This window comes from Coregonus lavaretus (genome assembly GCF_964263955.1).
Source record: "Coregonus lavaretus genome assembly, chromosome: 17".
Taxonomy (NCBI): domain Eukaryota; kingdom Metazoa; phylum Chordata; class Actinopteri; order Salmoniformes; family Salmonidae; genus Coregonus; species Coregonus lavaretus.
The window spans coordinates 46394390-46408329 of NC_140004.1; the positions used below are offsets into that span (position 1 = coordinate 46394390).

The window sequence follows — 13940 nt, forward strand, 5'->3', positions numbered from 1 at the left end:
GGCAGCATCATGCTGTGGGGAAGTTTTTCAGCGGCAGGGAGTGGGAGACTAGTCTGGATCGAGGGAAAGATAAACGGAGCAAAGTACAGAGAGATCCTTGATGAAAACCTGCTCCAGAGCGCTCAGGACCTCAGACTGGGGCGAAGGTTCACCTTCCAACAGGACAACGACCCTAAGCACACAGCCAAGACAACGCAGGCGTGGCTTCAGGACAAGTCTCTGAATGTCCTTGAGTGGCCCAGCCAGAGCCCGGCCTTGAACCCGATCGAACATCTCTGGAGAGACCTGAAAATAGCTGTGCAGCGACGCTCCCCATCCAACCTGACAGAGCTTGAGAGGATCTGCAGAGAAGAAAATGGGAGAAACTCCCCAAATACAGGTGTGCTAAGCTTGTAGTGTAATCGCTGCCAAAGGTGCTTCAACAAAGTCCTGAGTAAAGGGTCTGAATACTTACGTAAATGTGATAGTTTATTTTCATTTTTAATACATTTGCAAAAATTTATAAAAACCTGTTTTTGCGTTGCCATCGTGTTTAGATTGATGATGATAAAAAAACGATTTAAACCATTTTAGAATAAGGTTGTAACGTAACAAAAAATGTGGAAAAAGTCAAGGACTCAATAATTTCCAAATGCACTGTGTTGTTGTTTATAAACTCAGCACGTGGCTGTGTTGATGGCTGTATTGATGGCTGTATTGATGGCTGTATTGATGGCTGTATTGATGGCTGTGTTCCACCAAGGCTCACCTGCCAGGTAGAAAGCGAAGGAGATGAAGCGATGGTATCGGACCAGGAACTGGAGCGAATCCTCTCTCTGAACCAACGCACCAAAGTACTCCGCCAACGTCTCACCATAGAAGAAGTAGTTCACACAAATCAGGAAGTACCTGGAAGACAACAAGCAAAGAAGGTAGAATATGTAGTTCTCTCTTTAGTGTGTGTGTGTGTGTGTGTGTGTGTGTGTTGTGCGTCACATAGGCCCCATTCATTCAGTATCAATCACGTCACACGAAGTAAAGCTAAAGTACCTGGAAAAACATGGCAGTGGCTTTTGCTCAGGGTTGGCTTGACTGGTGCGCCAAGGTTAATAAACGAAAACTTAAAATAAAATAAAAACTGCAATTGGAAAAAACTATTTAGTAAACTGAAATAAAATAAGAAAAACCTTTTTGAATACCTAAAATGTAAAAAACTAAAAAGCTGCTCTGCTGTACAGACACATAAAACTAAAAAAGGGGCGAGGGGCACTCCATATTCACACTATTACCTGCAGAATAACACTAGTCAGCATTTTAGACAGAACCGAGAGTAGGGGGGGGAGAGACCGTAGGGAAACAGAAAGAGAGCTAGACGGGAGGGGAGGGGGTCAATGTAAATAGTTCAGGTGGCCATTTCATAAATTGTTCAGCAGTCTTATGGCTTGGGGGTAGGAGCTTTTTGGACCTAGACTTGGCGCTCCGGTACCGCTTGCCGTGCGGTAGCAGAGAGAACAGTCTATGACTTGGGTGACTGGAGTCTTTGACAATTTTTGGGCCTTCCCCTGACACCGCCTGGTATAGAGGTCTTTGATGGCAGGAAGCTTGTCCCCAATGATGTACTGGGCCGTACGCACTACCCTCTGTAGCGCCTTACGGTCGGAGGCCAAGCAGTTGACATACCAGGCGGTGATGCAACCGGTCATGAAGCTCTCGATGGTGCAGCTGTATAACTTTTTGAGGATCTGGGGACCCATGCCAAATCTTTTCAGTCTCCTGAGGGGGAAAAGGTGTTGTCATGCCCTCTTCACGACTGTCTTGGTGTGTTTGGACCATGATAGTTTGTTGGTGATGTGGACACCAAAGAACTTGAAACACTCGACCCGCTCCACTGCAGCCCGTCTATGTTAATGGGGGCCTGTTCGGCCCTCATTTTCCTGTGGTCCACAATCATCTCCTTTGTCTTGGTCACGTTGAGGGAGAGGTTGTTGTCCTGGCACCACACTGCCAGGTCTCTGACCTCCTCCCTATAGGCTGTCTCATCGTTGTCGATGATCAGGCCTACCACTGTTGTGTCGTCAGCAAACTTAATGATGGTGTTGAGTTGTGTTTGGCCACACAGTCATGGGTGAACAGGAAGTACAGGAGGGGACTAAGCACGCACCCCTGAGGGGCCCCAGTGTTGAGGATCAGGGTGGCAGATGTGTTGTTGCCTACCCTTACCACCTGGGGGCAGCCCGTCAGGAAGTCCAGGATCCAGTTGCACAGGGAGGTGTTTAGTCCCAGGGTCCTTAGCTTAGTGATGAGCTTTATGGGCACTATGGTGTTGAACGCTGAGCTGTAGTCAACGAACAGCATTCTCACATAGGTGTTCCTTTTGTCCAGGTGGGAAAGGGCATTGTGGAGTGCGATTGAGATTGCGTCCTCTGTGGATCCGTTGGGGCGGTATGCAAATTGGAGCGGGTCTAGGGTTTCCAGGATGATGGTGTTGATGTGAGCCATGACCAGCCTTTCAAAGCACTTCATGGCTACAGACGTGAGTGCTACGGGGCAGTAGTCATTTAGGCAGGTTACCTTCGCTTTCTTGGGCACAGGGACTATGGTGGTCTGCTTGAAACATGTTGGTATTACAGACTCGGTCAGGGAGAGATTGAAAATGTCAGTGAAGAGAGGAGAGGCCTCCTCTAACATGTGCAGTTTCGTCACACAACACTGCCAACGCCACAGATGTCTCAAGTTTTGAGGGAGCGTGCAATTGGCATGCTGACTGCAGGAATGTCCACCAAAGCTGTTGCCAGAGAATTGAATGTTAATTTCTCTATTTTACCATAAGCCGCCTCCAACGTCATTTTAGAGAATTTGCCAGTACGTCCAACCAGTCTCACAACCGCAGACCACGTGTAACCACGCCAGCCCAGGACCTCCACATCCGGCTTCTTCACCTGCGACTAGCCACCCGGACAGCTGATGAAACTGTGGGTTTTCATAACCGAAGAACGTCTGCACAAACTGTCAGAAACGGTCTCAGAGAAGCTCATCTGCGCGCTCGTCGTCCTCACCTTGACCTGACTGCAGATCGGCGTCGTAACCCACTTCAGTGGGCAAATGCTCACCTTCGATGGCCACTGGCACGTTGGAGAAGTGTGCCCTTCACGGATGAATCCCAGTTTCAACTGTACCGGGCAGATGGCAGACAGCATCTATGGCGTTGTGTGGGCGAGCGGTTTGCTGATTATCAACGTTGTGAACAGAGTGCCCTATGTTGGCGGTGGGGTTATGGTATGGGCAGGCATCAGCTACGGATAACGAACACAATTGCATTTTATCAATGGCAATTTGAATGCACAGCGATACCGTGACGAGATCCTGAGGCCCATTGTCGTGCCATTAATCCGCCGCCATCACCTCATGTTTCAGCATGATAATGCACGGCCCCATGTCGCAAGGATCTGTACACAGTTCCTTGAAGCTTAAAATGTCCCAGTTCTTCCATGGCCTGCATACTCACCAGGCATGTCACCCATTGAGCATGTTTGGGATGCTCTGGATCGACAGCGTGTTCCAGTTCCCGCCAATATCCAGCAACTTCGCACAGCCATTGAAGAGGATTGGGACAGCATTCCACAGGCCACAATCAACAGCCTGATCAACTCTATGCGAAGTAGATGTGTCGCACTGCATGAGGCAAATGGTGATCACACCAGATACTGACTGGTTTTCTGATCCACGCCCCTACCTTTCTTTTAAGGTATCTGTAACCAACAGATGCATATCTGTATTTCCAGTCATGTGAAATCTATAGATTAGGGCCTCATTGACGGATTTCCTTATATGAACTGTAACTCAGTAAGTTGTTGCATGTTGCGTTTATATTATTTGTCAGTTTAGATACAATGTCCTCACCAGCTGAGTGTCCTGAACCAGGGCAGCTCGTAGGAATGGTAGACCCTGTAGCCGATATCTATGATCTCCTGAAAACACTTGATCTGGATGGTCATCACCTACCAAGGAAAGAGAATCACATGGAGGAGTTACCACTGGTCATCACCTACCAAGGAGGAGAGAATCACATGGAGGAGTTACCACTGGTCATCACCTACCAAGGAGGAGAGAATCACATGGAGGAGTTACCACTGGTCATCACCTACCAAGGAGGAGAGAATCACATGGAGTTACCACTGGTCATCACCTACCAAGGAGGAGAGAATCACATGGAGTTACCACTGGTCATCACCTACCAAGGAGGAGAGAATCACATGGAGGAGTTACCACTGGTCATCACCTACCAAGGAGGAGAGAATCACATGGAGTTACCACTGGTCATCACCTACCAAGGAGGAGAGAATCACATGGAGGAGTTACCACTGGTCATCACCTACCAAGGAGGAGAGAATCACATGGAGGAGTTACCACTGGTCATCACCTACCAAGGAGGAGAGAATCACATGGAGTTACCACTGGTCATCACCTACCAAGGAGGAGAGAATCACATGGAGTTACCACTGGTCATCACCTACCAAGGAGGAGAGAATGACATGGAGGAGTTACCACTGGTCATCACCTACCAAGGAGGAGAGAATCACATGGAGTTACCACTGGTCATCACCTACCAAGGAGGAGAGAATCACATGGAGGAGTTACCACTGGTCATCACCTACCAAGGAGGAGAGAATCACATGGAGGAGTTACCACTGGTCATCACCTACCAAGGAAAGAGAATGACATGGAGGAGTTACCACTGGTCATCACCTACCAAGGAGGAGAGAATCACATGGAGTTACCACTGGTCATCACCTACCAAGGAGGAGAGAATCACATGGAGGAGTTACCACTGAGGGATGGTTGGTGAAAGTGACTTGGGTTTTTTCAGAAATCGCGGTTGGTGGACTCTAGAATCAGTAGGGAATAAACGGAGGGAAGGGGGGGGGGGGGTGGGTCTTCCAATCTGAAATACTTCAACTGGTTTTTCCGGGGGGTAAAACAAGGAATTTTAGCAAAATATGGTTCACAATCAGAGTGAAGCCACGTACCACTAATATGAACAGCCACGGGGGGCCAGTATGAAAATGTATGCACTCACTAACTGTAAGTCGCTCTGGATAACAGTGTCTGCTAAATGACTAAAATGTAAACGTAAAGATGTTATGATGCCACGTACCACTAATATGAACATGATGTTATGAAGCCACGTACCACTAATATGAACATGATGTTATGAAGCCACGTACCACTAATTTGAACATGGTGTTATGAAGCCACGTACCACTAATATGAGCATGATGGGTCCCAGGTAGATGATCATAAAGAATCCTGATATCATGGCCAGAGACAGAACCCCTCGGATCCACCAGTTCTTCCATCTGAAAAACACACACATCGATACACACAGATACAGTGGGGGAAAAAAGTATTTAGTCAGCCACCAATTGTGCAAGTTCTCCCACTTAAAAAGATGAGAGAGGCCTGTAATTTTCATCATAGGTACACATCAACTATGACAGACAAAATTAGATTTTTTTTCTCCAGAAAATCACATTGTAGGATTTTTTATGAATTTATTTTGCAAATTATGGTGGAAAATAAGTATTTGGTCAATAACAAAAGTTTCTCAATACTTTGTTATATACCCTTTGTTGGCAATGACACAGGTCAAACTTTTTCTGTAAGTCTTCACAAGGTTTTCACACACTGTTGCTGGTATTTTGGCCCATTCCTCGATGCAGATCTCCTCTAGAGCAGTGATGTTTTGGGGCTGTCGCTGGGCAACACGGACTTTCAACTCCCTCCAAAGATTTTCTATGGGGTTGAGATCTGGAGACTGGCTAGGCCACTCCAGGACCTTGAAATGCTTCTTACGAAGCCACTCCTTCGTTGCCCGGGCGGTGTGTTTGGGATCATTGTCATGCTGAAAGACCCAGCCACGTTTCATCTTCAATGCCCTTGCTGATGGAAGGAGGTTTTCACTCAAAATCTCACGATACATGGCCCCATTCATTCTTTCCTTTACACGGATCAGTCGTCCTGGTCCCTTTGCAGAAAAACAGCCCCAAAATGATGTTTCCACCCCCATGCTTCACAGTAGGTATGGTGTTCTTTGGATGCAACTCAGCATTCTTTGTCCTCCAAACACGACGAGTTGAGTTTTTACCAAAAAGTTCTATATTGGTTTCATCTGACCATATGACATTCTCCCAATCCTCTTCTGGATCATCCAAATGCACTCTAGCAAACTTCAGACGGGCCTGGACATGTACTGGCTTAAGCAGGGGGACACGTCTGGCACTGCAGGATTTGAGTCCCTGGCGGCGTAGTGTGTTACTGATGGTGGGCTTTGTTACTTTGGTCCCAGCTCTCTGCAGGTCATTCACTAGGTCCCTCCGTGTGGTTCTGGGATTTTTGCTCACCGTTCATTTTTGCTCACTTGTGATCATTTTGACCCCACGGGGTGAGATCTTGCGTGGAGCCCCAGATCGAGGGAGATTATCAGTGGTCTTGTATGTCTTCCATTTCCTAATAATTGCTCCCACAGTTGATTTCTTCAAACCAAGCTGCTTACCTATTGCAGGTTCAGTCTTCCCAGCCTGGTGCAGGTCTACAATTTTGTTTCTGGTGTCCTTTGACAGCTCTTTGGTCTTGGCCATAGTGGAGTTTGGAGTGTGACTGTTTGAGGTTGTGGACAGGTGTCTTTTATACTGATAACAAGTTCAAACAGGTGCCATTAAGACTACTCACCTCGCCGCCTGCTTGAGAGAAGGCGGCGAGGTGAGTAGTCATGCTGTACTTCGCTCCGCAGGTAATATGACACATTACATTACAATGGAACGATTTGATTAGTGTAATGTTGGCTAGCTACATAGTTGTATTTGTATCAAAGATAAAGGTGTAGTATAGAGTAACTATCGAGGTTAGCTAGCCAGCTACATTCGTTCGCAGCGACGCCGTTTTTTTCAAACAAAGTCAACACCGCAGCCATTGCTAGCTAGCCAACACTACTAGCTACCAGCTAGCAGTACTGTGGCAACTAAATACAATATCCTTTTAGCCAGCTACATTCGTTCGCAGCGACGCCATTTTTCAAACAAAGTCATCACCGCAGCCATTGCTAGCTAGCCAACGCTACCAGCTAGCAGTACTATAGCAACTAAATACAATATAATTTTAGCCAGCTACATTCGTTCGCAGCGACGCCGTTTTTCAAACAAAGTCAACACAGCAGCCATTGCTAGCTAGCCAACACTACCAGCTAGCAGTACTGTAGCAGCTAAATACAATATCTTTGTGCTAGCTAGCCAACGTCTAATTATTGCTGCGTTATGAAAGGAACTAGACACGGACACGAATTATCTGTTTAGTGTGTTAACACACTATTGGTAGTTTGTTGTAACCAAGTATTGGTGCTAAACCGTGTGTTATTGGATGCTAGCATGCTAGTTAGCTATGGCGTCATAGTTAGCTACCTGAATAAAGTAAGTTGAGTCTATTCCTTGAAACATTGAACCGCTGTAGTTTACAACAATTCTAATTTCTAAAGTGGAAGTTGGGGGAGTTTTATTCGGGTGTTTCAGTGAAACAATTATAGTTTCTGAGGTGGAAGTTGGGAGTTATATTTGGGAGTTGTGGTGAGGGAGGCCCCGCTCTCTCCTTTCCCAGATGTTTAGTTCATTTCATTCCGATCTCCTCTGCATCATTGTAGCCATTTGCTACAGCCTGTCAACTATGCCTCTGCCTATCCCTGTTCTCTCCTCTCCGCACAGGCTACACAAACGCCTCACACCGCGTGGCTGCTGCCTCTCTAACCTGGTGGTCCCTGCACGCACCACACACCTGGAGTTCCAGGTCTCAGGCAGCCTCTGGAACTGCCGTTCTGCTGCCAACAAGGCAGACTTCATCCCAGCCTATGCTACCCTCCAGTCCCTCGACTTCCTGGCGCTGACGGAAACATGGATTACCACTGAAAACACTGCTACTCCTACTGCTCTCTCCTCGTCTGACCATGTGTTCTCGCATACCCCGAGAGCATCTGGTCAGAGGGGTGGTGGCACAGGAATCCTCATCTCTCCCAAGTGGACATTCTCAATTTTTCCACTAACCCATCTGTCTATCTCCTCATTTGAATTCCATGCTGTCACAGTCACTAGCCCATTTAAGCTTAATATCCTTGTCATCTATCGCCCTCCAGGTTCCCTTGGAGAGTTCATCAATGAGCTTGACGCCTTGATAAGTTCCTTTCCTGAGGATGGCTCACCCCTCACAGTTTTGGGGGATTTCAACCTCCCTACGTCTACATTTGACTCATTTCTCTCTGCCTCCTTCTTTCCACTCCTCTCCTATTTTGACCTCACCCTCTCACCGTCCCCCCCTACTCACAAGGCAGGCAATACGCTTGACCTCATCTTTACTAGATGCTGCTCTTCTACTAATCTCACTGCAACTCCCCTCCATGTCTCCGACCACTACTTTGTATCCTTTTCTCTCTCGCTCTCCTCCAACACTACTCACTCTGCCCCTACACAGATGGTAATGCGCCGCCGCAACCTTCGCTCTCTCTCTCCCACTACTCTCTCCTCTTCCATCCTATCATCTCTTCCCTCTGCTCAATCCTTCTCCCTCCAATCTCCTGATTCTGCCTCCTCAACCCTCCTCTCCTCCCTTTCTGCATCCTTTGACTCTCTGTGTCCCCTATCCTCCCGGCCGGCTCGGTCCTCCCCTCCAGCTCCGTGGCTTGATGACTCATTGCGAGCTCACAGAACAGAGCTCCGGGCAGCTGAGCGGAAATGGAAGAAAACTAGACTCCCTGCGGACCTGGCATCTTTTCACTCCCTCCTCTCTACATTTTCTTCATCTGTTTCTGCTGCTAAGGCCACTTTCTACCACTCTAAATTCCAAGCATCTGCCTCTAACCCTAGGAAGCTCTTTGCCACATTCTCCTCCCTGCTGAATCCTCCCCCCCCCCCCCCCCCCTCCCTCTCTGTGGATGACTTCGTCAACCACTTTGAAAAGAAGGTTGACGACATCCGATCCTCGTTTGTTAAGTCTAATGACACTGCTGGTCCTGCTCACACTGCCCTACCCTATGCTTTGACTTCTTTCTCCCCTCTCTCTCCAGATAAAATCTTGCGACTTGTGACTGCAGGCCGCCCAACAACCTGCCCGGTTGACCCCATCCCCTCCTCTCTTCTCCAGACCATCTCCGGTGACCTTCTCCCCTACCTCACCTCGCTGATCAACTCATCCTTGACCGCTGGCTATGTCCCTTCCGTCTTCAAGAGAGCGAGAGTTGCACCCCTTCTCAAAAAACCAACACTCGATCCCTCTAATGTCAACAACTACAGACCAGTATCCCTTCTTTCTTTTCTTTCCAAAACTATTGAGCGTGCCGTCTTTAGCCAACTCTCTTGCTATCTCTCTCAGAATGACCTTCTTGATCCAAACCAGTCAGGTTTCAGGACTGGTCATTCAACTGAGACTGCTCTTCTCTGTGTCACGGAGGCTCTCCGCACTGCTAAAGCTAACTCTCTCTCCTCTGCTCTTGTCCTTCTAGACCTGTCTGCTGCCTTTGATACTGTGAACCATCAGATCCTCCTCTCCACCCTCTCCGAGCTGGGCATCTCCGGCGCGGCTCACTCTTGGATTGCGTCCTACCTGACCGGTCGCTCCTACCAAGTGGCGTGGCGAGAAGCTGTCTCCGCACCACGTGCTCTCACCACTGGTGTCCCCCAGGGCTCAGTTCTAGGCCCTCTCCTATTCTCGCTTTACACCAAGTCACTTGGCTCTGTCATATCCTCACATGGCCTCTCCTATCATTGCTACGCTGACGATACACAACTAATCTTCTCCTTTCCCCCTTCTGATAACCAGGTGGCGAATCGCATCTCTGCATGTCTGGCAGACATATCAGTATGGATGACGGATCACCACCTCAAGCTGAACCTTGGCAAGACGGAGCTGCTCTTCCTCCCGGGGAAGGACTGCCCGTTCCATGATCTCGCCATCACGGTTGATAACTCCGTTGTGTCCTCCTCCCAGAGGGCGAAGAGCCTTGGCGTGACCCTGGACAACACCCTGTCGTTCTCCGCTAACATCAAGGCGGTGACCCGATCCTGCAGGTTCATGCTCTACAACATTCGGAGAGTACGACCCTGCCTTACACAGGAAGCGGCACAGGTCCTAATCCAGGCACTTGTCATCTCCCGTCTGGATTACTGCAACTCGCTGTTGGCTGGGCTCCCTGCCTGTGCCATTAAACCCCTACAACTCATCCAGAATGCCGCAGCCCGTCTGGTGTTCAACCTTCCCAAGTTCTCTCACGTCACCCCGCTCCTCCGCACACTCCACTGGCTTCCAGTTGAAGCTCGCATCTGTTACAAGACCATGGTGCTTGCCTATGGAGCTGTGAGGGGAACGGCACCTCCGTACCTTCAGGCTCTGATCAGTCCCTACACCCAAACGAGGGCATTGCGTTCATCCACCTCTGGCCTGCTGGCTCCCCTTCCTCTGCGGAAGCATAGTTCCCGCTCAGCCCAGTCAAAACTGTTCGCTGCTCTGGCACCCCAATGGTGGAACAAGCTCCCTCACGACGCCAGGACAGCGGAGTCACTCACCACCTTCCGGAGACATTTGAAACACCACCTCTTTAAGGAATACCTGGGATAGGATAAAGTAATCCTTCTACCCCCCCCACCCCCCAAAAAAAAAAAAAATGTAAACAATTGTAAAGTGGTTATCCCACTGGCTATAGGGTGAATGCACCAATTTGTAAGTCGCTCTGGATAAGAGCGTCTGCTAAATGACGTAAATGTAAAATGTAAATGTAAAAATAGGAGTACTTGGAGAGATAGAGACATGCACACTGTTGAAAACGACGAATGGTCGACAATGTGAGGGTCTCCATCTCTTCAAGAACCCACTCCTGTTGAGTCATTGGGGGTGTGTCAGAGGTGAGGTGTGCTCACCTGTTTGAAGGGGGCGTGTGTGTACAGACGATAGCAGAGGTACGAGTAATGCCTAATTATAGAGGTTATGGTAGGCGAGAGGGAGAGAGAGAGAATGTGTGTGTGTGCATGGTTTCCAGGATGTTGCTATTGATGTGTCCCGATATGACTTGTGCATGTGTTTACATCTGTTTGTTTAGTTTCGCACAAATACACTTCTGTTAGCGTGAGGGGGTTTGAGCGTGTGTGTTGTGTCTGCATGTGTGTGCGTGATTGTGTGCGAGCGTCCGGCACGTGTCCTACATTTGCATGTGTGTGTTTCCCTCCCTGCCTCCTGCCCCGCGCTCCACAGCACCCATCTCAGCCGAAATTACAGCAGCATTCTCCACCGCTCCTGTGGGGTCTCTCAGAAATAACCTCCTTTTGACTGGGGGGAGCCATGGAAACTGGCAGTGACCACTGTCGCTCACCTTTAGGTATCCTGGGGGGGTCCAGAATGGCAGGGCGCTGTCCCGTACACCAGAGCGCTGGAAAGCAGCAGAGATGGAGGTGGCGGCAAGGTGGGCCTTCTGATTGATGTCTGGGAAACAGAGCAGCCGTTCTCTGTGGGACGGGCTGGGGGGTTAAATAAAAAGAGGCCTTTCGGAGATGGGAGATGCTACTGTGCACGCTCTTTTGAAAAAAGGGGTGTGATAGTTAACGGAGATGTAAACTCTGGGCCGTGTTGAGGTGTGTAGTTCAGAGAGTTTAGGAGTAACCGTCAAAGTAACAGTGTTGCCTTTATTTAGTCCCAGCTATTCAGGGCCCTACAGGAGAGAGTCCAGGTCCAGTTTCAGTGCGTCACTACTCTCTCCAGCCAGCGCACTCTTCAGGAGGCAATAATCTCACACAGCTTCCGGAGAATGTAACTACCTCACACTACCAATTACCTCCCTAAACGTTACAGAACCCAACTACCAACTACTTCCCTAAACATTACAGAATGCAACAACGTCTCTAAATGCAGCGTCTTGTGAAAGTATTCAACCCCCTTGGCATTTTTCTTATTTTGTTGCCTTACAACCTGGAATTAAAATAGATTTTTTTGTGGGTTTGTATCATTTGATTTACACAACATGCCTACCACTTCGAATAAGTCATTGTTTTTGTGAAACAAACAAGAAATAAGACAAAATAACAGAAGACTTGAGCGTGCATAACTATTCACCCCCCCAAAGTCAATACTTTGTAGAGCCACCTTTTGCAGCAATTACAGCTGCAAGTCTCTTGGGGTATGTCTCTATAAGGTTGGCACATCTAGCCACTGGGATGTTTGCCCATTCTTCAAGGCAAAACTGCTCCAGCTCCTTCAAGTTCGATGGGTTCCGCTGGTGTACAGCAATCTTTAAGTCATACCACAGATTCTCAATGGGATTGAGGTCTGGGCTTGACTAAGCCATTCCAAGACATTTAAATGTTTCCCCTTAAACCACTCGAGTGTTGCTTTAGCAGTATGCTTAGGGTCATTGTGTCCTGCTGGAAGGTAAACCTCTGTCCCAGTCTCAAATCTCTGGAAGACTGAAACAGGTTTCCCTCAAGAATGTCCCTGTATTTAGCGCCATCCATCGTTCCTTCAATTCTTGACCCTAGCCCCTCCCTCTCAGCCTCCAGTATCTATGCTGCAATAGTCTATGTGGCGGGGGACTAGGTTCAATCTGTTATATCTGGTGTAATTCTCCTGTCTTATCTGGTGTCCTGTGTGAATTTAAGTATACTCCCTCTAATTCTCTCGCTCTCCTCCCGGAGGACCTGACCCTAGGACCATGCCTCAGGACTACCTGGCCTGATGACTCCTGGCTGTCCCCAGTCCATATGGTCGTGCTGCTGCGTCAGTTTCACAATGTACAGTACCAGTCAAAAGTTTGGACACACCTTCTCATTGAAGGGGTTTTCTTAATTTTTATCAAATCTCTATCTACCTCACTACTTATGATATACACACACAATGACTTTTCCAGGATTTTACTTGCTAACCAAAAATGAGCTATAACTGGGCATTTAACTCACTAGCAATTATTCTCAACAAATGTGCAAATGCGGCTCGCTTTGATTGGTGCCTTTTGGCAAACTCCAAGTGGGCTGTCATGTACCTTTTACTGAAGAGTGGCTTCCGTTTGGCCATTCTACCATAAAGACCTTATTGGTGGAGTGCAGCAGAGATGGTTGTCCTTCTGGAAGGTTCTTCCATCTCCACAGAGGAACTCTGGAGCTCTGTCAGAGTGACCATTGGGTTCTTGGTCACCTCCCTGACCAAGGCCCTTCTCACCCGATTGCTCAGTTTGGCCGGGCGGCCAGCTCTAGGAAGAGTCTTGGTGGTTCCAAACCCCTTATTTTTAGCACTAAACAGTCTCCATATATACTTCGGATAAAAAAGGCACATGACAGCCCACTTGGAGTTTGCCAAAAGGCACCTAAAGGACTCTCAGACCATAAGAAACAAGATTCTCTGGTCTGATGAAACCAAGATTGAACTCTTTGGCCTGAATGCCAAGCGTCACGTCTGGAGGAAACCTGGCACCATCCCTACGGTGAAGCATGGTGGTGGTAGCATCATGCTGTGGGGATGTTTTTCAGCGGCAGGGACTGGGAGACTAGTCAGGAGAGGGAAAGATGAACAGAGCAAAGTACAGAGAGATCCTTGATGAAAACCTGCTCCAGAGCGCTCAGGACCTCAGACTGGGGTGAAGGTTCACCTTCCAACAGGACAACGACCCTAAGCACACAGCCAAGACAACGCAGGACAGGCTTCGGGACAAGTCTCTGAATGTCCTTGAGTGGCCCAGCCAGAGCCCAGACTTGAACCCGATCGAACATCTCTGGAGAGACCTGAAAATAGCTGTGCAGTGACACTCCCCATCCAACCTGACAGAGCTTGAGAGGATCTGCAGAGTAGAATGGGAGAAACTCCCCAAATACAGGTGTGCCAAGCTTGTAGCGTCATACCCAAGAAGACTTGAGGCTGTTATCGCTGCCAAAGGTGCTTCAACAAAGTAC

At 48.4% G+C, this 13940-nt stretch overlaps 1 protein-coding gene across 1 annotated transcript in view; it reads right to left on the reverse strand.

Moving 5' to 3' along the window:
• Positions 1-13940, reverse strand: part of LOC311145088 (phosphatidate cytidylyltransferase 1-like) — a gene marked incomplete at its 3' end in the record, with an annotated part of 71217 nt that overhangs the window by 21368 nt on the left and 35909 nt on the right. Inside the window, exons 3-5 of the mRNA XM_084181265.1 lie at positions 5240-5336; positions 3880-3977; positions 749-888 (exon numbers count right to left, since the gene is read on the reverse strand). Of these exons, the coding sequence (XP_084037391.1) occupies positions 749-888; positions 3880-3977; positions 5240-5336 (335 nt within the window). The remainder of the gene's footprint in view (positions 1-748; positions 889-3879; positions 3978-5239; positions 5337-13940) is intronic.